The sequence below is a fragment of the Labrus bergylta genome, chromosome 17 (genome assembly GCF_963930695.1).
Source record: "Labrus bergylta chromosome 17, fLabBer1.1, whole genome shotgun sequence".
Classification (NCBI taxonomy): Eukaryota; Metazoa; Chordata; class Actinopteri; order Labriformes; family Labridae; genus Labrus; species Labrus bergylta.
In genome coordinates this window covers 22,510,773-22,537,014 of record NC_089211.1, presented here as the reverse complement: position 1 = coordinate 22,537,014, position 26,242 = coordinate 22,510,773, and the positions used below count along the sequence as shown (strand labels likewise).

Genomic DNA, 26,242 nt, shown 5'->3' with positions numbered 1-26,242 from the left:
CATAGAGACCGGGAAGACGTGTAGCGCTTATCTTCTCTGAAAAATCGCTAGGTGGACATGTTCTGTCATGTTATATCATCACCAGTAAAAAAGAAAAAAGTAATACGCTTGAATGAGCTTTTAGAAACTCCAACAATGTCTTTATCTACTTATTCCCCATCTTGTTATTCTTATACTTATTCTGTGCTGTGTTTGCACTTTTTAAAATGTGTCTTTTTATTGTTTCTTCACTAAATGTCCGCTTATTAAAAAGTCAACATGAAAAAGGTAACGCTGACTTCATATTTACCCCTAGATAGATGTGGATCACAGTGAGTGAGTATAGCCTACAAATAGAGTTTAACATAATGTGATAAATATGACAGACAAACCAGTTTGAGCAGGGTGTGAGCACATTTGATATTTTTAACATCTGACTCTCAAACGGTCTTATAAACCGAAAAATGACTAACATGTCTATGTTTAAAAGACAAAATAAAGAGGAAGTGAATACTAAACAGAGAAGCTCGTGTTCAGACGGGCTTATCTTCTTCAGACAGACGTTTCCTATCTTTCCCAGTGGCCCCTTTCCTGCTTACGACGTCACCAAACATCCCTGCAGGCATCGTTTCGCTGAGATGGGACGGGAAGATCCCAAAGTTTCCAAATGTTCAGCCAAAATGTATATGTAGACTAGCTGTACAGTTTCACATGATGCAGAGTCTGAACGAGGGGATACATGGAAGTAAAGATAACTCTGAAGAACTCTGAGGTGAATTTTAGAGAAGAAGAAAACAAAGAACATAGCACGCAGTGTTTTCCACACATGTCACCTTTGATTCTCATGAAACAAAACGTGGTGCAATAACAGTGACAGCAGGGATGTGAGGGGGCGTCGCATTCACAGGTTCACTCTGTGCGTGTTCAAACATCGACCCGCATTCCTTCTTAATCAGAGAAGATGTTTTGTTTTTAAGGGAGGTGTTTGTCACTTCAGAGTTTGCTCCCACAGAGGAGGGTAGTCCAACGCAGAGAGGAAATGTGAATGAGAGAGAGAGGAGAGAGAGAGAGAGCGAGAGAGCAAGATTTGTCCCTTGACACTCAGAGTTTACAACTGTTCACCGATAAGAGCAATGGGGAGACATCTTTTATTTCTCCTTCTTTTGGTCCTCTGTCTGAGTGTTACACTTCAAAAGAAAGGTAAGAGATTCTTTTTTAATACTTCTTCATGTTATTTAAAAAATGACCAATCATTTAAACTCGCTCTGACAATGCTGACTGTGTCGTTTAATGTTGAAACTGCGTAGTATTCGCTGACAGCTCTGAGGGCTTTCTGAGTTAATGTACCTTCAGATTAATCAATAACAGCACGCTTCAGCCTGCACACTGGTGATTCAATGATTCACTATTACACCTAACACATTCTGTACATATGACACATGTAGTTTCATCATTAGAATTTAAACCTCATGGCTGATGGGTGGACAAAAAGAAGGGATCTGACGGTGTAATTAATAAAATATCAATAAATCAATCGAGGAAATGATGAACATTTAATCACTAGTGAAAGTGCTGATAGTCTGAAGTTCAGTGACTGTGACCCAGTAAAAGTTTAGACTCAGTTATGGAAAAAGATGTCAAATCTTTTAATTACCGGTATACGAAATTCCAGCATTCAAATTCCATTCAGTTCATTCAATATAAGATATAAACATGTTTTTCCAAAAAAGAGAGGGATCAATAAAACACTTTAAACACAATTTAACAGTTAAAGAAAAATGAACCAGCAGAATAAAGCGTTTGTTAAAGGCAGGGTTGGTAATTTCCTCCAGATCCACTTTTTTAAGATTTTGGTTGAAATTGTCTTTAGGTCCTGACAGAACTTAATAACTCATGTTCTCTGAAAGATGAACGTAGAAAATCCATCACCTTCAGCAGTTGTAAGCGTGTAAAAACTTCAACCAATGTCTGCCAAGAGGTAAACTATCTCTAACTCAAAGAGCGTCACTGATGACGGAGTTTATACTGTCAGTTTGTCGATGGCCGTTGTGAGTAGTAAAATAGTCATGTTTATGTAACGTGAATACGATAATGTTTAGTGTTTTCTTACCGCTGAATGAGACGACGTAGTTTCTACACAATGCAAACGATGAGCTGAGGTCCGCTTCTGGAGAAACGGCGCTCATTCATGTAAGTGAGGGGGCGTGGCTTTAGAGGGAGCACAGCGGGGACGGGGGTTGGTGTGTAGACGGAGCACTGAGGGAATGCTACTTTCAAAATCATGCCAGTTTTGTAAAATGACCAACCCTGCCTTTAACTGTATTTTAGGCTGAACTTGCATCTTGCAACTTAAATCTGCTCTCTGAATGGTATCGTAAAAGAGAGAGAAACATTTCTTTGAGTTTCTCAGATATCATTCTCACGTGCGAAAATGATCCTGAACTTTTGCATTTTGTTGTTTTTCTTGCAGGGAAGAGGAAGAATAAAGGACACAAGAGGAATAGTTCTGAGATTTCTGTCGTCCAGCCCAGAACTTTTAAAGGCAAGCCGGACCATCAGGGCATATTTATTCTCGTCCTAAACGGGACTCAGGCTCCCGTTTCATCTCACTCCCCTCCAGCATTGCGGTCTCTAAGCAACAGCACAAAGGAGTACCTCCTTGGCGCTCTGAGCACGCGGATCATCCCCGTCGTTTACATTCTGGTCGTCACTGTCGGGGTCCCGGCCAATGTCGCCATCTTGTGCATGCTCGCCACCAAAGTCAGAAAAGTGTCGTCGGCCATCCTCTACAGCAGCCTAGCGGTCTCAGATCTCCTCCTCCTCCTCTCCCTCTTCTTCAAGGCTCACTACCATCTCCATGGAAACCACTGGGTGCTCGGGGAGGCCGCCTGTCGAGTGGTCACGGCCTGTTTCTATGGCAACCTGTACTGCTCGGCCCAGACGCTGGCCTGCATCAGCGTCAAGCGCTACCTGGCCGTGGTGCACCCGTTCATGTACAAAAGACTCCCCAAGAGGATGTACACGGCGTGCGTCAGCCTCGCCGTGTGGGGGGTGTTTGGCGCCGCCATTGTCCCTGAGCTCCTTGTGCAGCAAAGCTATTGGCTCCCCGAGGTGGGCCGCAAAACCTGCCACGATGTCCTACCTCTGGACTACGACTCCCATGTCTACCTGCTTTACTACAACCTGTTTTTAACCTTTTTTGGCCTCCTGGTTCCTCTCGTGGTGACGGTCGTTTGCTACGTCCGGATAATCTGCGAGCTGCAGCAATCGCACAACGACTGGGCGATGTACATCAAGGCCAGCTCTCTGGTGTTTGGCATCTTCCTGTTGTGTTTCACCCCCGCTGGAGTCCTGCACTTCCTCCATTACGTGCGTCTATTTGCGGATGGAACGGAAAGTTTGTACGTCTATTTTCAAGCAGCAGTGTGTCTGTGCTGCGTCCACGCCTGCCTTGACCCCTTCCTCTTTCAGCTCATGTCCAAGTCTACAGGATCCAGCCTCTACTTCAGGCCTTTCAAAGGCAAAAGGTTGAGCATTTCTTTCTGAGAAAGGCCTATAAATGCGACCAAAAAAACTGGCTTTGATTTAGAGTTTGCAGCAGATGAAGAGGGAGGGGGAGTTTCTCTTTGGCTAGAATCCAAAAGAGAAAGCAAGAAGACCTTTGAAGTATTTATGAAAAACAAGCGATATGCAGACTTCTTGCTGAAGTGAGCGTGAATCTGCGACAGAGAGAGGGAGTCCTACGATGGTTAATGCATGCGATGCAATGTAAATACTTGTACATAAATATTGAATTTGATATTATTATATATTGATTTATATTAATGAGAAGTCTTCCTGGTGAAGCATTTGTGTTTGACATTTATAGCTGACAGTGAGTAAACTATACCTTTCTGTATTCCTCTTATTACATGTTAAGCTGTGATGTCTGCTGATTAAAAAATACTCCAAACTTTGTCCAAACACTTCTGTTTTTTTAAATGAAGCCAATACGGAAGTCCCAAAAAAGAAATGGTGTTTAAAAGAAAACTGTTTTGTGTTCTATTGCTCATTTGTCTTTTCTGGTTGGGGTGGGGCTTTTTTTCTTTTTTATAACCCACTCATTATGATTTTATAAAGGGCAATACAAACAGGTGGGTGCATTGTTACTGTTTGCCAAGGGACTGACAGCTCCTTATCTGTTAATAGATTATCTGAAAGTTAGGGATAGCATTTCCTATGTAGGCTACCACCATCCCTTCAAAATGCCTTTTCAACAGCCAACGGATAACCCACTAAGACCCCATCCATGTTTTTATTGACTTTTTGTCTACTTGGCAATCGCCCACAATTACTTAACTTCAGTATGATACTTACAGATATATTTATCTTTTTCTAAGAGATGTTAACTTTAGCTCTGACCTCCTGAAGAGAGGAACTCACGTAATTGCCCCTGTTACCCCTCTCAGTGAGCAAGCATTTCCTGCCAAGGCGCTGACAGGATGCAGGGTGAGACAAAACCAAACCTCAGTGGAAACACACACACGTTGAGTTTCCCTGTGATAATTTTAACTGACTTCCTCTGCGTGGGAAAAAAAAATTCAGGGTCAGTTGATAAATTCTAAATATTCCAGTGGAACAATTTACTGATTTTTTCAGAGTTATCAGAAGAAAAAGTCGAAACTGAAAACTGGAAAGAAAGAAAAACTTGTGTAGGGTTATCGACAGTAACAGATTTGGTCCAGACTCACCTTTTGAGAGTTCACTATAACACCAGAAGGTTTTGAATCTAGTGGAATTTGTTTTTTTGTCTATTTCAATGTCTAATTTGAGACTCTTAGCCTGCTTGACTTCACGCCTCATTGTGTTTTTATTGAGGATAATTCTGACACTGTGTATAAGTTGTATTGGTTTGCTGCTGGTATGATATGGAAGCCCAAAGTGGCCATGGATCAAACATTTTAGTTATTCTGTTTTCCTACAATAATGAGTACTATCAGGTTGTTTTATGAGATCCACGCAGCACGACACAAACATATAAATAGGCCTAACTTAGCTCATTAGTGTGGGCAATGGCAGCATGGCATGTCATGTTCTGGCCAATCACAGCGTTTCCTAAACCGCCAGAAAATGATCCTTTTATCACACGAAAACACGCTCTGTTATCCAGAGATAATGAAATAGACAAACAGAAGAAACCCCAAATTCATCGTTATCAGGAGGAATGAAGTAAATAAAATGTTTGGGTGCTTGTCTGCTTTGGGCTTCCGTAGTATGATGTCACTGCACCGCTGAAGCTTCACTATCAAAGTTTGACATCAGGCACACCCTCCGACTGACCGCTTTGTTTCACCTTTGCTCCATTTAACACAGAAACATGAGTCATGTGTGCTTGTGCTACTTTCACACTATGTATCAGCATTTAGCATTTTCCCTTAGCCACATGTAATCACATTTCAGTCAAATTTACAAAACTTCACCGGCTTTACTTTGGAGCCTGTTGTTTGAATGGGCTAGGACAGATTTAGACATTAAAGGAATAAATCTGTAGAAAGTATAAGATCAATTACAAGATAATAAAAAGGCAAATAAGAATAATTGGTTACCAAAAAAATGAAAAACATACAAGGGGTCACAGATGCATTAAAAGTAAATAGAAGTACAAAATGTTTTAATATAAGGACACAAAACCAAGTCCATAAGATTTTAATATTATCAAGAGAATTCGATTGAAAAAAATGAATCTGGAAAACAAAAAAAATAATTTCAAAAAAATAAAATAGTAATAAAACACTGTAAAAATGAAAATGTAAAATTGTCAGACTTAAAACAATATATGAGTAAACTGAACACAACATATCTAATTGTTTTGCAAACAATATTAAAGTACTTGTCTCAGGTATGTTTTTTAAAGTTTCTTGTGTAAAGTTGCTGTTATTTATGGGGCGGCTGTGGCTCAGAGTCGATCGTCTCACAACAGGAAGGTTGAGGGTTTGATTCCCACAGCTGCAGCAACATGTCCGATGTGTCCTTGTTTAAGACACTCAACCCCAAGTTGCTCCTTCTGCTTTGTCAGTGGCGTGTGTGTCAATGGCAGTAGTTACTTCTGATGGTCACTTTACACAGCAACCTTTGCCATCAGTGTGTGAAAGTGTAGGTGTGAATGTGTAGGTGTGAATGTGTAGGTGTGACCTGTGGTGTAAATGCTCTTTGACAGTTTGTCACCTTTCCTCTCAAATCTCCTTCAAAACAAACAATGAGCAGTTTAAAGATCATTTAAAGTTCAATAAGGCCCCACACTAGTATTTGAATAACTTCTTAAAAAACCTGACAGACAAACATTTGGAGCCTGTCTTCGTTTATTTTGCATCAATGGCGCCATCTGCTGGTGACAGCGAGTGCAACATGAACGAATGAAAAACAAAAAGTCCCACGGCTTTTCAAATGAAACTTTTTATTCAATATGGAGACACCAGAGGAATCCAACTATACACTGCATTCACTTGAGTCTTTCTTATGAAAAATAAATCATATCAAGGACAGGTAATTTTTTTTTTTTTTTTTTTTTACACACACCTCCACACAGAGATTACACAGCAGAGGATTTCAAATCTGAAGCTTTTGGCAACTTCAGTCCCCCCTAAGAGTGAATTAACTATAATAACTGGAAAAACCTTCCTGCTGCAGATTTGACCACCCCCTGCTGTTAAACACCATGTACACACAGCCTTCTCACCACTAGCACACCTTCTTACAACAACCTTGAATCTGTCCATAACCAATCTGACGACACACGAGAATGATACATTCACTTTTGACCCGGAAATCACTTCTGTTCCCCCCCCCCACACACAGAGGGGAACAGAGAACACACCAAAATGGAAAAAGCACACACAAGAGAAGGACTTCAGTAACAAACATGCAGGATTTCTGTTTGGAAACAGTGAAGTAGAGTTTTGTTCAGCTCAGGTGAAGGTGTTGGAAGCAGAAATAAAGCGTGTGACATCAAGAAACCAGAGACATATCTTGAAACAGTTCCCTTTTAGTCAGAATAATAAAGTAGTCTGTAGAAGGAATAGCTGCATGTAGAAGGTCGTGTACTGCACAAATACGTCTTCCAGAATAGGAGAATTTAAATTATTGAAATGAACAGTACTGTACTTTTGTGTTTCTTTTTTGTGTGTGATTGAATTTTCTCCACAAAAGAACAAGTTACAGAGATTATTTTACAAATTCCCTTATGCATTGAAACATCGAAACAATTACATCGTAGCAGCAAGAGTCGCATTCATTTAGAGGTTTTAAAGGCTCACTTCACCTAAATCCTAAATCCCCCACCTTCACCCAGAGGACATTCGATGGTTCCTTGACCTTTTTTGGGTCTCGATGACGGTCCCTTTTGCTGTCATCCTGGCTGGTAGGCATGTTTTCTTTTGGGATTTGGGTGAAATGGTCCTTTAAGCATGGCTTTTAATTTCACTTAAGCACGGGTTTCAAATCCTCCAGGTTCCTTGGTATAGACTTCAACAAAACGTTCAGCGACGATCACTGAATCTAATAAGGGTTTGTCTGGACACACATGTTCAAACTCACACACACACACACACACGGAAGTTCACGCACCCTGCAGTTTCAAGAGATGAGATAAGAAAAAGAAAGCAGGACAGGGCAGCAAAGCTTCCAGCAAGATTTGGAAGAAGAGGCGGGCTTGACAGAGAGAGAGAGAGAGGCACGACATTTGAGAAAGGCCTTTGAGTTTTGGAGGGAGCAGCAGCAAGGCAAGAGGAGATAAAAACAGAGCAAGAGGACGAGACTGGATGACGGACACAATAAAGAAACCGATACAGAAAGGAGAGAGAAAAAAAAAACATGGAGGAAAGCAGATAATAACAGCAGAGTATAAATTCTTCTCGACAGATCAGATTGCAAAGGAAAAAACAAAGCCCTTCATGGTGAGCTCGGCGCCACGGGACGAACACGACACAGACACAAGAGAGGAAGACAGGAAGCATTCAGACACAAGGTTTCCAATTCCCAAAAGTCTCTTACTGTAAAAGCAGAAAATGTAAACTTCTTTTCACTTTAGAAATGTAGCTGCTGAAGTTGCCGGTTTTCACTACTCTACTACATCGTTTAGATTTTTTTCCTATGGCCTTGTCATTCTTGGAAATTGCTGCAAAAAGGTCTGAACTTCACCCGCCTTTAGATCACAGGTACGGAAACTGAGGACGATCTTAAATCTACAAACGATAAAACATATCCTTACAGCAATAAATAACTTGCATAAAAAATAATTTACTTATAATATAAATACAGATACATAAATAATCCTGTTATCAAATGATTTATTCTTAAAGAAATAGTTCAAAATGTTGTTGAACATGGTCCACTGATTGATTTTCTTACAGAGATCTAGATAAGAGTAGATATGCCACTCTTGTTTGTTTGTTTTTAAATAATCTTGTAGCCACAGCTAGCAGCTAGTTAGCTTAGCGTAAAGACTGGAAGAAGAGACACATAGCTAGCCCGGTTAAAATATGTTTTGTATAATTAGATTTTTACATAATAAAAGAGAATGAAAGCAACACATTGAGTTAATAAAGTCTGTAAAATCCTTCATGAAACTAAAACTAATTGTGTTTAATCCTCATTTTCGTCTGAGCCTGACTTTTGGAGCTATCGTTAGCTTAAGCATCCGAGCCTGATTTTGTGTAACTTTCTGAAAAAAAGGACCAATTGTATCAAATATTAGAAATAATTTAAAGTGGTAAATCTGCCCGTAATCTTTTCCTTAATGTTTGTTAAGTTAGATTTCTTCAAGTTTTGTCAAGTTTTGTTAGCAATGAGCTAGGGCCTGGCTAGGTGTAAGTTAGTAAAGCCCGACGATATTGTGTATTTGAGATGGATGTTGATTTTAACGGGGATACATTTGCTGAAAAAACAATATGGTGGTTGTCATGGAGATCTTGTATGAAAATAGGTGAATATAACAATAAATATACACAGATATGGCATTACAAAAAGTGATCATGAAGCTGTTTTCCAAAACAAACAACTTAATCATCTTCATCATCAATCTTGCTGAGAGGATTGTAGTGAATACCAGGTAGTAAGGCCCTCTGCTGGAGACACTCTGTATTGGTCATAATTTCTGAATCATCTAAACTATTATCTGAACTGTATTCTTAGGAGAAAAAAAAAGTACAATTAGTGCAAACTGGAAAACGTTCCAATATTTGTGATGGGCCCATCATCGGCCAATCTCACCTGTCGGACTCTTCAGTTTCTGGTTAAGGACTTAATGAACAAGTTAGCGATTAGCCAGCCGTTCCCCCTCTGATTCCACTCTATAATCTAAGCTGAACAGTGGCTAGTTGTAGTTTAACTCAGTGCATTTCCTTTAATGGGAGAATATTCCTTTAATCTAAGTAAGATTCAGCAGGATTAGGATTGGGACGGTTGTTGGAAGTCCAAACCTTTTGCAGCAGTGACATGTGCATTTGAGTGTTGCATAAGCTGCTGATATACAGAGTTTATTTAAACTATATCTGACTGGTTATTTTGGAAGCTATTCCTGTCAGATGCTTCAGGCCAATGGCCATCAGACATTGACACTTCTAACCTTTGATTGTAGTCCAATAACTTTTTATATCAAGAGCTCATTTGAAGTTAAACTGCATTTATTTATACAAAGTTATTTATCAGGTATTCTACTCAGAAATAACAGAACCCTTGTCCTGTAATGGATGTATGAACAATCTTTTTTTTCAAACCATAATTACAAGAAGATGACCGCAATGCTTGTTTCAGCGATGTTTTCGGTTAAATTATAGTCCACAATGGTTCTTCAGTACGCTGAGTGAATACCTGGTAAACAACATACTGCTATGTGTTGAGGTCTACATGAGGACATTGGCTCGTGTGTCTGGCAGCCGGAGGCCCACCAGCCCGCCACAGACCAGCACAGACGACGCCAGCAGGATGGGGATGGCCTTGGTGATGCCAACCAGTGAGCCAAAGATCAGGTTGCCCATCACTGCTGCCAGCTTACACATCGCGTTACAGAAGCCAAAACCTGTACCCCTGAAAAACAAGAAGGCAGAGACACAAAAAAGGAGAGGCTCAGATGTTGCTATTTAGTTTTATTTCTGGGAACTTTAAGTAATTGCTGCAAAAAAAATGTTAATGGAGGATAATCCATATTTTAAGTGAGTATATTTTAATGTTTAAAATGTAGATGTGGAAAAGACCGCTTCAATTCAAATCTCCCACATGTAGCCCCCCTTTGAATACCTTAAAATCATGGCAGCTGTCCTAGAGGCCTTGTCATGTTACTATTGAATAATTGACTGATCTTATTGTCTGAATAAATCTTAAGTGAGAAAGTGACAAAACAACTGCAGAGAACTTTGTCACCCGCACTTTTTAAATTACTTTTTTTTTTTTTTTTACAATTCAGTTGTTTTAGAGAAATAAGAGAAATGGCACGACCACTAGACTGGATCTGACTTGATGTATTACTGACTGAAATCCAATTTACTGCGCTCATGAGATTTAGTCTAGCTTTTATAACAAAGTATTGGACCAAAGCCTTTTCACAAAAAATATACCATTACTATTGACCATAAGACTCTTGGGCAACAGCTTCAACACGCCAACTTGTCTGTCAGCTGAGCCATGCCCCTAGTTATGTCTGAGTTATAGTGACCGAAAAAGGCTGTAAATATGTTTATTTTTGCTATGCAATGGGCATTTACTACGGGGCTTTCTGTAATGGGGATTCCTTGGCTTTTAAGCCCAGTGGACACTCAAGGAACTGCAGTTTTTTGCATTTCTGTATTTGGTTTATTTTTAAAACTTAAGGTTGTTGTTTGGATTCATGTGTGGATCATTGGTGTGCAGACTGACTATTAAGGCCATTCTTAAAGCACTCATTCTCTTTGATATCTTCTATAAATCCATATTTCTGATAAGGTAAAGATATGAATTCTGTATTCAACTGAAAAGCTTTAAATGCAGTTCATTCATAACAGGTAATGTGACTGCAGCACTTACCTCCTGTCTGTCGGGTAGAGCTCAGTAGTGACCACATCCAGTGAGTTCCAGGCAGAGATACTGAGGCCGTTATAGAGACAGAGCATGAAGATCATCATGGACTCGCTGGTGCCGAACCAGAGGAAGAAGCAGCTGATGCCTGACAGCACCATGGAGCCTCCTGCAGGACACAAACACGACGTCAAAGAAAGCCTCATTTAATTCCCCAGAGGTCTCTACAAATACTTCAGGAAATATAGAAACATTATGCATGGCCCCAAGGAAGAACAAAAATCAGAGGATATCCTGAATAACCAGAGAGGATATTATACAATACCTAACATGCTGAGGCGTCCGATTTTGTCCATGAGGAGTGCAGAGACGATGTTCCCAGGCAGTACAGCCAACGTCCCAAGGAAATTGACAAAGTAGACCCAGTACGCACTGTAATCATCGTCAAACGTCATCTGACAGCCCGTCTTGTTGTGATGGAAGGAGCTGTTGATTATCGTTGAATTAGTTAATTTGGAGTCATCGATGTCTGTGAAGGTGGGAGACGAGAGTGCAGTTTTAGATTTCTGTTTAAATTATGCATGAATTTTCTATCTTTAAGGCTTCTTTTACTGTAAGATCTAAAAATAGCTCATCCGTTTTTTATTCTGTTGTTTCAGATACTGCTGCAGGGATTTAATGCTCTGGATTCTGTTCTTGCTGCTGCTAATGCTAACAGCTAGCAGTGTTGCAAATCACAAGGGAAGACAATTTTTTATCTTATTGGTAGCCTCAGGACGGACTATAAAATTTCTCCATCTGATGCATGTGTTCAAAAAAAAAGCCTTAGGCTCAACTTCCAGAGCTTGCAACCCCTTGAATATTGTCAGTATGTAAAGCCCCTGAGTTCCTGCTTTGCCCACAGACTTTGAATTGTGAAAAAGTGGCAGAATTTTAAATCACTTTTTGCCACTCAAGGAAAGTGATTAAATATTAATAGACAACAAAAGTTAAAGACTTCTGCCAGTTGTAGCAGCAGCAGTTTTTGCCAGTCGGGAATTTTTCACTGCAATACCGTGATTAGCCACAGGGTTTAAAGGCTTTATATGCGATTTTTTTGATCCAGCAGATGTCACCCTTGAGCTCCAGCATGAAACCAAAACAACTTGCGCTGCATTGTTGTGTTAGCATGCTAATGCTAGCGATCTTGATTGTGCTCGTATCTTCACACTGCATGTAAATTTACCTGAAATGAGCGTGATCTAGAAACACAGTTAAGCAGTGAGTACAGTATGTTATTCTTCTTTTCTCTAGTCCCTCAGTTAAACAACTTTTATACACGAGGGGAGGAGTCAGCCGGCCGTCCCGGCGATGTAAACAAACTGAAGATAGGACTCTGAAAACTCTGAAAACATCACAGACAGTGGGACTCGGGTGTTACACCCATTGTAGACAGTCATGACTCACAGAGTTATTTTCAGAGGAGATACTTGATTTCTATTATATTTAAGTGTGAAAAATCACATAGAAAGACTTTGAAGGAAACTAGGCTGCGTCCAAAACCTCATGCTGGTTTTAGCAAAGACTGTATAAAAAGATGGACAACTTGACAGCACCACAAAAGTGAAGCCAAAACATTTTGGGCTGTGGTTCAGATGTAGAGACGGTCGTCTCTTAATCGGAAAGTTGGGGGTTCGATCCCCAGCTCCTGCAGTCTACATGGTAGAAGTATCCTTGGGCAAGACACTTAACTCCAAGTCGCTCCTGCTGCTTTTTCAGCGGTGTGTGAATATGTATAAATGGATTTTATAATGTTGATGGTCACTTTACATGGCAACCTCTGTCATCAGGGTGTGACTGTGTAGGTCTGACCTGTGGTTTAAAAGTGTGTTGAGTAGTCAGAAGACTATAAGTGCTACAAGCTCAAGTCAATTTACTATTTACTGATTGACTTTTTCCATTTGATTGTTCAGACATACATTCTTAACTTCATGCTTGTGCTGCCAATAGTTTATTCTGTGTAATCTGTGTGTCTCTGTCCTACTAAAGCAACGGTTTATTAATAAACTCCAGCAGCTGTAGGAGAACGAACCTCCTCCTCTCTCACCTCTGCTCTCCCTCCCTCCGTCTGTCTCTCCTCGTTTGGCTTTATCCTCCGCTCGCTCGAGACTCATTGCCGCCGGCAAAGAGACTGCATTTCCCAGGGGGCATTACCAGCAACCTGACGTGCCCTTACTGTTTCCATGTTCAGCTCTTTTCCTGAGTGCTGCGGGGAAATTTTTTTTTTTTTTCCACCCGGTGCTCCCACATGGTCTGAATCAGCTGCACTTTCTCTCTGAACATCCTGCCTCTCTTGTTTTCTTCCTGCCGGTGTTTTTGTCAGCACCAAAATGATTAGACAGCAGCACATACGCTGGGAACAACTGGATGTTTTGAAAGCCGATTGCTGATAGGTTTGTTCCAAATTAATCAGCAAGTAAAAAGAGAAAACTCACTTCAGCTAGCTTCATGTAGCTGCTCAAAGAATCACATCAGTAACTGGAATTTGTGCGAGCATCTAAAAAACAACACATTCAATAAAAGCTATTATCCCAAGAGTCTTTTTGTAGTTATATATTTCCATTTTCATGAGTCTGCAGCCCAGACTGGCTCAATTTCTCTGTTAACTACAGTCGCCTGAGTTCAGAAAGGCAATCTGTGCAGGGCCAGAGAGGTCAAGCAGTAATTTAGTGGCATAAAAGCAAAGCCATAAATGCTCCAGCTTTATTCCCCTTTAGCCGGAAGCTCGAACTTCAGACCCAAAATGAACTGTCAGAAAGACACATAGATGCTGAGTGAGACTTATGTGTGAGGTGAAACAGGATTTAAGGCTCTGGATGTTTTTTTGTAGGTGGAGAGGAGACTCACCTGTGTTGTAAAAGAAGGAGTCTACGATGGTGCAGTTTGTGAAGGAGGATCCAACGGAGGAGACGTCCTCAAAGTAGCAGTTAATGAAAGACGAGTCGATGAATTTTACCGCCTTGAACTTCATACTGATGAACCTGGAAAGAGAAGGAGAGAAGGTAAGAGATGGAGGCGAGCGGCAAACCTCCGCGGTTGAAAAATGAAGCCGATGCGGAAGTGTAAAATCCTGCAGTTCATGGAGTGTCCAATTGAGGCTGGCTCAAGGAAAACAGGAAGTCACATACACACTACAGGCAAAAAAACAGTTTTTACAGAATAAATTAACACGCTTACAGCCTGGTACAAAAAACACAGTTTGTTTAAAAGCTCCAACTCTCAGCCTGTCGTTAGGTTGACTGAAAGTAAGGCTGAGACAGGATTTCCAGCATGGCGGCTGCTGCCAATGAGCCTCTGGCGCCCCCTGCTGTAACAGATGGCTGACGCCACTCAGGCTTTGTCCATGTTTACAGTCTATGGATGGCAGCAGTGGAAGAAATTAAAAGACTCAAACAATGGAGCCAAAGAAGCAGCCTTAAAGCTCCTTTGAGGAACTTTTGGTTTGCTTTGATTTTGTCTCCCCCTTGTGGTCAAAGCAGTACTTCTTATCTCTGCGCTGATCTCGTCCTGTCCATGTGTGAGCAGATTTGTCTGATGATGATGCTGTCTTTAAACAATCAATCTGATCACTCATTGAGAGTCCTTGCTGTGACTTCAATAATATGATTAAAAAAATAATATTTTAAGTGTGTACAACTGTAAAGTTTAACTTGAACTTCATAGAGTTTGATGTTGATGAGCTCTATAATCAGTTGCATGCTGCTCGACACAGTATCGTGCTTTTGGTCTTGATTCAATCTCTTATTAAACGTGCATTCTGGTCTGCAGTGAGGAGGGAAAAGAACAAAAAATCAATGCATCAATGCATCTTCTCTCTGGCCTTTGTAGAAGAGAGAATCATAACCAGGAGGAGCAGGAAAAGATGTTTGTGTGTGTGTGTGTGTATGGGTGAGACGGAGGGAGAAAGAAGGATGGAAAGAAAAGAAGAAAGAGAGATAAGGCTTTTAATTTCCTGGCGGTGCGGGAGATAAAAGGAGGCAGGATTAATATTACCGTTGCTGCTGTGTGTTGTTTACGGGAATGAAAAATAGTGCTGCAATGCATGAAAAGAAGCTTTAACCACAGAACTGTGCACGGGCGGAGGCTCACAGGTTTGGATCACAACGTGTTACATTTAAGTAGTTTTTTAATCCTTTTCTGACTCAGAGAAGAAGAAGAAGAGGAGAGTTTTTGTGTTTTTTTTGTACCTGTCGTTTACAAAGGCCCCGTTTCTGTGGATCTGGTTCTCCAGGGTGAAGTTGAAGGTGAAGTCTTCGATGCGTTCGTTGTTGTGGATCTTCACTCTGGACGCGTACTCGTCGGCCTGGAGGTGCTTGATGACGTCCGGGAACCAGACGGAGAGTCCGTAAAACCTGCGCACACAAACATCTTCTGTGGATTAAAAACATGACGTCACTGACTCTGAGTCACCGATTGTTATCACTGACTCCACTTGTGATGCTGGTCTGTTTGAATTCTTCACAATGTCTGACAAAAGGACTCAGTTAGTGTCCATCAGAAGTAACTAAACCATTCATACACATTCAAACACTGCTGACAAAGCCGTGGGAGCAACTTTGCGTTAAGTGTCTTGACCAAGCACACATCGGACATGTGGCTGCAGGAGCTGGGGATTGAACCCCTGACCTTTCCATTATAAGAGGGACCCTGACCGACTCTTGAGCCACAGCCGCCCCGTATATGATATCAGAGGGAAGTTGACCTTTGGGGTATCTATGTCATCACTTTATAATGTTATCATTGTAGACATTTGTTTAGAATTATATAGAATAGAATAGCATAGATGTTTATTGCCATTTGCACAGGTACAGGACAGTACAGGTACATTGGAATTTCTGTGCGTTTCTCCCTGAGTCAGCTTCTACAACAAAAGTTAAAATTATATATACAATAGAAAAGCATTATAAGTAAAGAAAAAAAAAGAGTAGAAAAGTACAAATAAAAAAATAAAAAAATAAAAAAAGTTGTAGTAACAGCTAAGTAAATTAAAATAAACTGTACAGAAGCTATACGCTGTATTAAAGCAAAGATAAAATACAGAAAAAAATAACAAGGGGGAACACTGTACAATGAAATGAAAACATAAATATGTTTTCTTGTCTCTACTTTCTACATCTCTTATTGCACACATCTTTTTCACATTAATAATATATAATAATATATCACAACTTTTGGGTTTTTTGTGAGAAATTGATTCCATCTAAAAACCTTCAGCGATCCAAAAAGTGAAGACCTTCCCTCCACTTCTTTCCTGAGATATCACATTTTACAAAAATCTACTCATAAGGTCAGAAGGTCAGACGACCTGAAAACAGGATGTGTCTTCTCTGGTGAGGATAGAAACACAACCTGAAACAAAGTCTGCTATAATAGAATTGAATAAATTACATTTTTTTTGCAGCTTAACACATGGCCTCTCTTGTGTCTCCTTTTGAAAGATTCTCCTTAAGGCTAAAACTTTCAGACACATTCGTATTGTATTTCATTAAAGCATGCCAGCTGAAAGAACGCAGGACGACACCTTCTCTCTAATCGCCTCTCTCTTTCCAATCTCGCCTGTCGACATTCATCAGGAGGACACAAGTGAAGGAGCATCTGCCTCAGTGCTCAACACTTCACTGACACACTGTCATTAAGCTGGAGAGTTAACGGTGACTCGGCAAAGTATCGCCGAGGGCGTACTTAACATGAAGGAAGTGGACAAAAAATAACATTTTAAAAAGAGATTGTGATGAAATATCTCACCCAAAGGACAGAGTGAACCAGACGATAGCCAGTTTTATAGTGTTGTCTTTCACCGGGTAGTCGAAGCATTTCATAAAAGTCGACCAGATCTGTTTAAAAAAAGGGAAAATAGTTTTACTCAACTGAAGTAACTCAACCAAAAGAACTTGGGACAAGTCAAAGAGAAATAGTATCTTACTCCTCTGAGCTCAGCCTTGATCTTGAAGAGGACCTTGAGAACCGGGTTGGCTGACTCATTCTGCATCTCCACCAGCTCGTCCAGCTGTTTGGGGATTTTGATCCTGTTCACCTGCAGGGGGAGACACTGATCTGTCACCTGCTGAGGGCACTGCAGCACCGAGGAGGATCTGTGTGTGTGTGTGTGTGTGTGTGTGTGTGTGTGTGTGTGTGTGTGTGTGTGTGTGTGTGTGTGTGTGTACTCACAGTGAAGACTCTCTCCGGCTCTCCGCGGGCTCGCATGTTGGTGTCATGGATCTGTTTGAGCACCATCCAGGCCTCGTCATGTTTACCCGTCTGTAGATGGACACATGCTCAATGTTGCTAATGCAAACACACCGGGACCTTATCAGAAGTTATCAAACCCTTTTCTGCGTTTTAACTTCAATAGTGTTACTCAGGTTTGCTTTGACGAGAGGGAGGGAGGGGAGGAGAGGAGGGGAAGGGAGAGGAGAGGAGGAGAGTAGAGGATAGGAAGAGGAGAGGAGAGGAGAGGAGAGGAGAGGAGTGGAGGAGGAGAGGAGGAGAGTAGAGGATAGGAAGAGGAGAGGAGAGGAGTGGAGGAGGAGAGGAGTGGAGGGGGGAGAGGAGAGGAGAGAAGAGAAGAGGAGAGGAGAGGAGAGGAGAGGAGAGGAGTGGAGGAGGAGAGGAGTGGAGGGGGGAGAGGAGAGGAGAGGAGAGGAGAGGAGAGGAGAGGAGAGGAGAGGAGAAATGAGGAGAGGAGGGGAGGGGAGGAGAGGAGAGGAGAGGGAGAGGAGAGGAGAGGAGAGGAGAGGAGAGGAGAGGAGAGGAGAGGAGAGGAGAGGAGAAATGAGGACAGGAGGGGAGGAGAGGAGAGGAGAAATGAGGAGAGGAGAAGAGGGGAAAGGAAAGGAGAGGAGATTTGAGGAGAGGAGGAGAGTAGAGGATAGGAGAGGAGAGGAGAGGGGAGGAGATTTGAGGAGAGGAGAGGTGGGATCAAATCGACCTACTAGTCCCACTCAATCTAACAAATATAAATCATGTATGTGTGCACAAACAATTGACCGGGTTATGACTGAGAAGGAGAACCTTTATTGTCAAACTACATTAATGACCTCCTTTTTCTTAAGACAAACTATTTTTCTACTTGTTTTTTCAGCTCATTTTTCAGGAGTACTCATCAAGTAACATCAGTCAGTAGCAAAAAGTATGACCTCATGATTATCACTGAGACATTAAAGGATAACTCAACCCCCCAAACACACCTTAACACCTCTAGGAAGGTACCACAAAGTTCTGCTCTGTGATAAATAAACATCAGTACATCTGCTGGCAGGGCAATTTAAAATCACAAAGGTTTCTGATATTTTCTCTGATGTCTCTGAGGATCCTTATCAAAGTCATTAACAGCCTATAATCGAGCTGCTGGCATCACAATACTCTGCGTCTCTCTCTCTCTTACCTCCAGGTAGAAACGGGGGCTCTCAGGCATAAAAGTGAGAGCGACCACAGCAGACACACACGGCAGCGCACACACCACCACAAACACTCTCCAGCTGTGGAACTGGTAGGCCGAGCCCATGCTGAAACTCCAGCCTGCACGGGGGGGGGGGGGGGGGGGAGAGAAAAAAAAATCCAGTTACATGAAAGCAGATAAAACATGAACGAACACTCGATTCACTTTTATGAACTTGTTTTTTTCGTCCCTCAAGGTTAGCTCGGAGGTTTTTATGTTTGAAAACGTATCGACAAACGTTGATGATGTTTCTCTGCAACGAGTTTATGAAATTAATTAACCCTGCAGGTCGGCTAACGCCCCGGTGTCAGCGTCCACTGTCCTGTCTTTAATCTCTCTCTCTCTCTTTGTGTCTTTTCTTATTCCTCTCTGTCCTTCTCTCACTGGGATCTTCTTACTAACTCCAACAGAGATGACAAAAGGAACTGTTTCTCTCTCTGCGTGAAATATCCTTGGAGTAAGTTATCACTGAGGTGTGAATATTTGGTAAAACATATCACGATGCTATAAAGGTTTGATCAACAACAAAGCTCCTAAGGTTGTTAATAGAAACTCACTGTTCACTGTCTATGCTGCATTGGCAGTCTGACTGTATATATATAAATATTTTAGATGGTTTTTTTGAGCTTTTAATGCCTTTATTTGAGATTTGAGAGTCAGAAATTGGGCAGAGAGAGAGAGTGGGGAATGACATGCATGGAAAGAAGCCACAGGCTGGATATCGAACCCAGGCCACCTGCTTAGTGGACTACAGCCTACATACATGTCCCCTTTTGTTCCAGGCTGTAAACGTGTTTATTTTTGCTGTTAAAATTGTAATTCTTAATATTGGACTAAGGGGGATTCTTTGGCTTTTTGTAGCCAGCCTCAACTGCAGTTTTTTCCTCCTTCACGTCGGCTTCATTTTTCTACACTTGAGGTTGCTGCTTGGATTAGAGACGCAAAAGATTGTAAGTCTGAGCATTTCAGCACCATGGAGAGAGACACAGAGGTCCTGAGAGGTCTGCATTTAAAGGCTTTATTCCCAAAAGGGCAGATGTCTAAAATCATCAGCACAAACACGACTGAAGGCGCTCCGAAAAAACCAAATGACATCTTGTATTCACTTTATTTACACTGTGTTGTTTAAATGTATGTGGTCATCAGTTTCTGGTTAAATTGCTGTTTAAATAAACGCACAAAGAACCTTTTCAGGATCGATTCATAGCCTGATGTGTTTTTTATAAGTCGGCATTACAATCAAAATGTAATGTAGTTTAAAAGCCTAAAAACTCAAAATATAGTTACTTCCTCCACTGGTAGCTGGAGAGGTGCCAAATCACTTCCTGAGTTCTGCCAACGTGCCCTTAAGCAAGCTTCAGAACCCCAAACATGCATAGGTCCTGTTTGTGCATGTGTGTATTTCAGACCTATCTGTGCGAGAAGCAATTATATATATAAAAAAACATAAAAGTGCACTTTGCTGATAATGTAAGGGACCGTTTCTGACTTTAATGAGCCTCTTTTTTACAACAAAGGATTTTATTGTGTTAAAATAAAAGCACAGGTGTTGCTACTAAACTTAACAATGGCCGCCTGTGTGCTATCCACAACAACAGCTTTGAAACGAGTCCTCTGAGGCCCGTTAGAAAGTTGGGGAAAAGCTCCAGAAAAAAAACATGACGCTTAGACTGATCTCTTTCAAAGTGAAATCTTAAATGTCATGCAACTGCTTCAGAAATTATTTGTATAAAAAAAGTAAATCAAAAAAATGTCTTCATGAATTAAATTGAAAGCGTTCTTTGAAAATTGTTTGAGGGAATTTTTCAAGCTTGCAGGTGGTTTGCAGCATTGATCCTGAAGTCTTTTTCTATGTTGAAGGGAAAAAATCTGCTTAATAACAAAAAAAATCTTGAACGTAAGGTTTTCTTCTCCACAGGAGTCCCAGGACACCGTTCATCAACAAGCTGTGAGTAACAACATGTGACGGAGCACTTTAACTGTGTAATGTGTCTCAAATTCATTCATAGAATCTGTAAACTGTATCACAGAATGTAGTTTTTCATGGACAGAGAAGTGTGTGTGTGTGTGTGTGTGTGTGTGTGTGTGTGTGTGTGTGTGTGTGTGTGTGTGTGTGTGTGTGTGCGCGGCCTGCGGGCCTGCTCCAGCCTGTACCAGTACAAACCTCATTAGGGGGATTATAGCTTTAATGGACTGGAGGGGACGGCTGACTGATTCAGATACTCAGCAAGATTTATGTTCCTACTCTACAGTAAGTGAGCACAGCCGAGACACACACACACACACACACACACACACACACACACACACACACACACACACACACACACACACACACACACACACGCATGCTCTGTCCTTGGTTTCTGTTCAGTGCTGTGAAATTATAGAATAAAGGTATGTGCATGAACAACACCCATGCAAAGGAATTCATAAAGAATAAAGCGGCTCATGCTGCAACAAATACATGAGGCACAAGATTCACAAAATATATATCGTCTTATATTTTTACCTCTTTTTCCCTTTAAGCTTTTTTTCAGTCACACTGACCTCTCTCCAACTCACCCACAGACTAAGATCACCATCGTTTCTGAGGTCACATATAAGGACGCTCAGGAGGGAGGGGCCGGTCAACACAACAAAATGACAACAATAAAAAATGAAACCAATAAATGAAGTTTAAAAACAATGCTGTGTGCCACATTGGTGCGTCCTCCTCTGGGTTCACTCATGTGCACGCCTTAAACTGGCTTGGACCTGCCATCACTAAGGCCCCTCATGAGGGTTGTTGGACCAGACCACCAAAGAGAAATGATGCCTCACCCTCTCCCTCCACTATAGCCTCGTACCACCGACAGTGGAGCTCTGCCGCCAAACATAAACATGACTCAGACTCTTACCTTTCACACCACAACATGAATACACACAGAGACACATCCACATGTAAAACTTCACACTTTTAAATTCTCCCTCCTAAGACCACCGTACAAAACATACCAGCTCCCCCTTTGCTTTTCTTTCTCTCTTAGTTGTCTTTAATATTTAATCCTGATTGGTTCATATGGTCTTGGCTTGTTGAAGTCTATACTAGTTGATTTTTGGTCTTTACTGTCCTCCTATCTTATTGTTTTGTATCATCTCGAAATAAAAAAAAACGTACCTTTTCTTTTAAACATCACATAGAAAATGCCACACACATGAGCAGACACACACACACACACACACACACATGCCTTCACTGTCATTGGCTTGTGTAGAATGCTGTGAAATATTAAAGCAAAGGTATGTGCATGAACACAGATATCTCGCACTGCGACAAAACTCACACACACACACTACTTATAAAAAAAATGAGGATGCACAGTTATATGTCCTCAGAATTGAACAGTTCCTTTATGATGCATGAACACAGCGGACGAAAAGTAATACAGGAAAAAAAATGCACCTTACAGACAAAGGATGCACAATTCTATTTTCTTTGAATTTAACTTCTTTTATCTTGGAAAGAGACAAAGTGACACACACACACACACACACACACACACACACACTCAGCTCCCTGGCCTTTGTCCACCAGTCAATGCAAAGAGCACTGCGGCGGAACCTATTACCCACACGTCGCTGCGTCCTGCAGAAAAAATGTGTTAGAACACTGGCGTCTAATCAATTGACCTCAATTATGAGCCTCAGCCGGAGCGCTCACACTCGCTCACATGAATAAAGTTTGTGATGAGAGTAAGAGAGACGCACACATAGATCTGAGCAGAGAGCTTTTGAGATGGGAACTTACGTCTTTAAATACTTTAAACCAGCTGTGGTGTCCTTCTGAGCCCGTTGACACACACACTATGGAGGACTACAGTCTATTTTTGATACCTATCGACTAATTATTAAAGGAAAATAACCACAGATGACACAATTATTTGACTTTTTTGTGTCTCAGAAAATGTGCAGGGTTGGGAGAGCTATGTTCAAACAAAAAATAGTCTTTGAGAAAATTGTAGCTCGTAAGTTTGGTTAATTATCCAAACAAAAAAGGGATATTGTTTCTGGGTAAAAGATGTTACTCTTAAACCTGCTAATGTGGTTTTATTTTTATTACAGTAATTTTTTACCTGCAGGAAATCAAGATCACAGCTTGGAGGCAAATAAGCGTCATAAAGATTTTGAGCTTTTAAAAAAGTTTTCTAGCTGTAAGAAATATAATGTGCATGTGTAGAAAAAGGTTTTTGTGCACAAAGATATAATTGAAATGTCTCCGTTTGCTACACTTTTTCACACATGCACATAATCGATTCTACACTTACAAAAGACCTTGTGCGCTTTTGCAAATTCTATCTGATTGTATCACATTTGATCACATTCGGCATAAGCATGTAGATGTTTACCTGCAAGGAAACCACTGGCACCGCTAACGTTAGCCACATTTAGCAATCCAGTTTGACATTGTTTTGCAGTTTTATCAACAACAATCCTACTCTTCTTCTTTATTGTCTCTGTAACTGATATCAGGATTGAGATGGTCGATCAAGTTCAGCTTAACTTATCTAACTGCCACCTAAAAACTGAAGTCAATGTTGAGTTTTAATTGATTATTTTTAGATTTTCTTTTTGAGACAGTGGATAGAGTTGGACATTAGGAAGGATAAGTGGGGAATGACATGCAGCAAAGGAGCCACAAGTTGGATTCGAACCTGGTCCGCCCGCTTTGAGGGTGCCCCAAGTTTCTTTTTTTTGCTCACATCATTATGTGTGTCTGTGTTGATTTTTCTTCACATGTTATAAGGAAGTTTTGTCATTGATCTTGTGACTCACCTCTTGATATAAACACTACCTAGTCGAGGCTTGTTGAGTCACACACTCAGGGAATTGTCCCGAAGGCAGACACAGGGGAGACCTGATTGGCCGCAGACTCCAGGATCAAACTCCATTATCACTGATCAACATGGGCCTTTAAAACGCCAAACAAAGAGTGCCTCCCTCCTCACTCATCCTCTGCTTTTATACTGTTTCACCCTGTCGTTTTCTCCTCCTTTCTCTCTTTATCCCCCTTTAGCTGTGTCCCTTCACCTTTCGATTATCCCCGACACAGGCCACATAAATCACCTCTCCTTCCCCCTCTTGTCCTCCTAATCTCTTCCTCTGCTCCTCTTCTCCTCGTCCACACTGGATTGATTTCATTTCTGCTCGTTTTGTCTTCTTTTCCTCCTCAAAATACATTAAAAGAACATTTTTTCCACCTTTTTCTTCCTAGGCTTTTTTCACATAAAATGTATAGTAAGAGTTTTTTTCGCTGGTGAGATTGAAGATAGAAACGATAACCCACATGAACCCATCCGTCATGTTGATGTCTCCTGTGTAGGTTGACATACGCTTTTTGTTATTTCTCCCCCCGCTGTTATTGTCGGAGCCTCCGCCCACACCGCCACCTGTTCTGTGTTTGCGAGCGCCCTGCAGGGTCTCCATTTCTAAGTTAAGCCTCACGACTACAGGGAATTGTTTTTGTGAAACGTTGTGACGTATGTGCATCACTCCGGTGGGGAGCGTCGTAAAGAGCAGAGCCATTCTGTGGAGTTAATGCTGTTTTTCTGTTTGCTGTGATATTTAAACTGGTGATGCGAGTGATTCCTGGCAGTGGGAAGCTTCAGTTTGGAGGCGGAGTCTGTGAAGCTGAAAGCTGATTTATTCAGAGACATTTTAGCCACATTATACACTCTCCAGATCCTGCCTCTGTGTACTGTCTGCAGTATCTGTTTCTAAGGCCATATCCTTCTCCATGATTTATTTTCTCTTGCATCTTTGTACAGTAACATTTAGTATATTAGTCATGAACTATATGCAACAATAAGTAAACTGAATCTCTGTTTTTGGATTGTACATCAAACAGGCGCTATGAGGGAGACAGGCTGGATTCAAGGGGGGGCCTGGGCCACACTCCAGGGGCCACTCCAACATCCTGAACTATGATTGGCTATTTTCTTAGTCAGAGACTTCAGAATCAGAATCAACATTTCAGGCTGCTAACAAAAATGCAATTTTTTTTTTTTTTTTTGCATTTCAATGTAGCACATTCCCTTTTGTTAGTACTTTAAATATTTCTTTTTGCGATCAAATATTTATTGGTTATTTGCTCAATATAGAGAGGCAGCAATACCACTACATGAGTTCCAAAAAGCAAACCAAGACATATACTGTGATACCACAGTACCTGCCTCATGCCCCTGCGTAAGTCTGTTTATTTTGTTTATGGTATATGATATATGGTGGTCAGTGTTCGTGAGCTTCAATTAAGTTCAAATTATTTGATTTATTCCTAATTTTACTTCAGATGGTTTGATTCAAGATAATAAATATGTCAGGAGGTTTTGGATTGCACCTACTCAGGGCATCACAAAAGTTACCCTTGGGTGCGTCAGTTCTGGAGGAGATGTCCGCACACTAATCCCACTGGGAGAAAAAGCCACAAAAAGGTCCACAGGCTAAGATTAATGCAATAATAATATCTTTAATTAAGACATTAGAGGTCAAAAATAAAAGTGCTACAGTACAAAAAAGAGGGAGAAAAACAGCAGCAAATGTTTCAATCCTTATCACCAGCGCTCGATTCAAGATAATAAACCATTTGTCAGCCTGCACATAAATATGCACATAATATTTTTTAAACAACCGCTGGGGCAAATGTTTGTTTCATTGTTTGAGTTTTGGTAAGATTTCAGATATCTTTTCCTGAGAGAGGACGTCGCTCTCACAAACACAAGCACTTGAACGCCTCATGCTCCACCAGGTGTTGGCAGGGTGGAGACCGTACCAAGTGAAAGTTTTTGATGGGGGAGGACGTGTGAGCTTCTCTTTCTTTTTGTGTTTGTGTCTGAGCAGCTGGAGAAAGATTTCCTCTTACTTTAACTCTAAATTGCACTGGAATTATTCATTTTCATGCCTCATTGAAAAGATTGACATTATTGATACTTTGTGAGTATTATGGTCTGTTTAATTCGCCCTTGCTATAGTAGAAATGTAGTTTTTCCAGGAAGTATTTAAAGGCATGTATTTGAGCCTGTGGATTAATTGTCTGTCAGCCTGAGATCCATTTATGTGAGTTTCTTTTGTTTGTTTTCAAGTATCCAGCAGAGCGTAAGTGAAAAGGAGCAGGGTATAGAGGGTTTTAATCTTTATCCTACTCTGTGACTAATGCTGGCCTCCACCTGACCACTTTTAATTTCAAAGTCGAAGATACATTTCCAAAGTCGGAATAGTTGGGGTGACCTCCTGTGTGGGAGAGAAATGCTGGGGCTCTTGAAATCCTCATGAGTATGCTAAAGCTAGCTAGCTCCCAGGTGACATCCCCAGTTCTAACCGAGAGTATAAACTCACATTATTCTCTGGATTTTAAAGGGCGGCTGCAATTTCTGTCCACCTTTCCTCTCCTCCACTCGATCATAGTGCAAAAAGGGGAGGACACGTCAAAGAGGGATTCTTGCTCTTTCCACACCAGTTTCTCCTCCTTTCTTTATTTCTGCTTAAAAGTTATAGTTGTAAATTCCCACCATGTGCATGATGGGAAATAATCTCAAGAGGCATCTAGTTGTAGTCTTGCAGTTAGTGACCCTGCAAGTATTTTTGCAAAATCCTAGTATAACTTTTTCCAGGTCTCTAGCGTATGGAAGGTGGAAGGCATAAAACGTTATGAATGGTGACAGACTTGAATCTTTTGAGTGTCTTTTTTAGGATTTTGGTGTATTGCAGGGTGCTGTAGTTGTTGCA

The 26,242-nt window shown here is 41.0% G+C and overlaps 2 protein-coding genes across 2 annotated transcripts in view; one reads left to right on the top strand and one right to left on the bottom strand.

The window, feature by feature from the left end:
• Positions 1-876: 876 nt before the first annotated feature.
• On the top strand, positions 877-3,936 carry LOC109999091 (proteinase-activated receptor 3). The gene is made up of 2 exons (XM_020654005.3): positions 877-1,179; positions 2,450-3,936. Exons 1-2 carry the CDS (start codon positions 1,113-1,115, stop codon positions 3,523-3,525), a joined length of 1,143 nt encoding a protein of 380 aa, XP_020509661.2. The 5' UTR covers positions 877-1,112; the 3' UTR covers positions 3,526-3,936.
• Positions 3,937-6,393: 2,457 nt separating this feature from the next.
• LOC109978317 (synaptic vesicle glycoprotein 2C-like) overlaps positions 6,394-26,242 on the bottom strand; it is a 52,835-nt gene continuing 32,986 nt past the window's right edge. Inside the window, exons 5-14 of the mRNA XM_065965843.1 lie at positions 24,883-24,919; positions 18,428-18,561; positions 17,212-17,301; positions 16,967-17,077; positions 16,789-16,877; positions 15,231-15,395; positions 13,891-14,024; positions 11,330-11,533; positions 11,014-11,173; positions 6,394-10,041 (exon numbers count right to left, since the gene is read on the bottom strand). Coding sequence (XP_065821915.1) covers positions 9,858-10,041; positions 11,014-11,173; positions 11,330-11,533; positions 13,891-14,024; positions 15,231-15,395; positions 16,789-16,877; positions 16,967-17,077; positions 17,212-17,301; positions 18,428-18,561; positions 24,883-24,919 — 1,308 coding nt within the window. The 3' untranslated portion in view covers positions 6,394-9,857. The remainder of the gene's footprint in view (positions 10,042-11,013; positions 11,174-11,329; positions 11,534-13,890; positions 14,025-15,230; positions 15,396-16,788; positions 16,878-16,966; positions 17,078-17,211; positions 17,302-18,427; positions 18,562-24,882; positions 24,920-26,242) is intronic.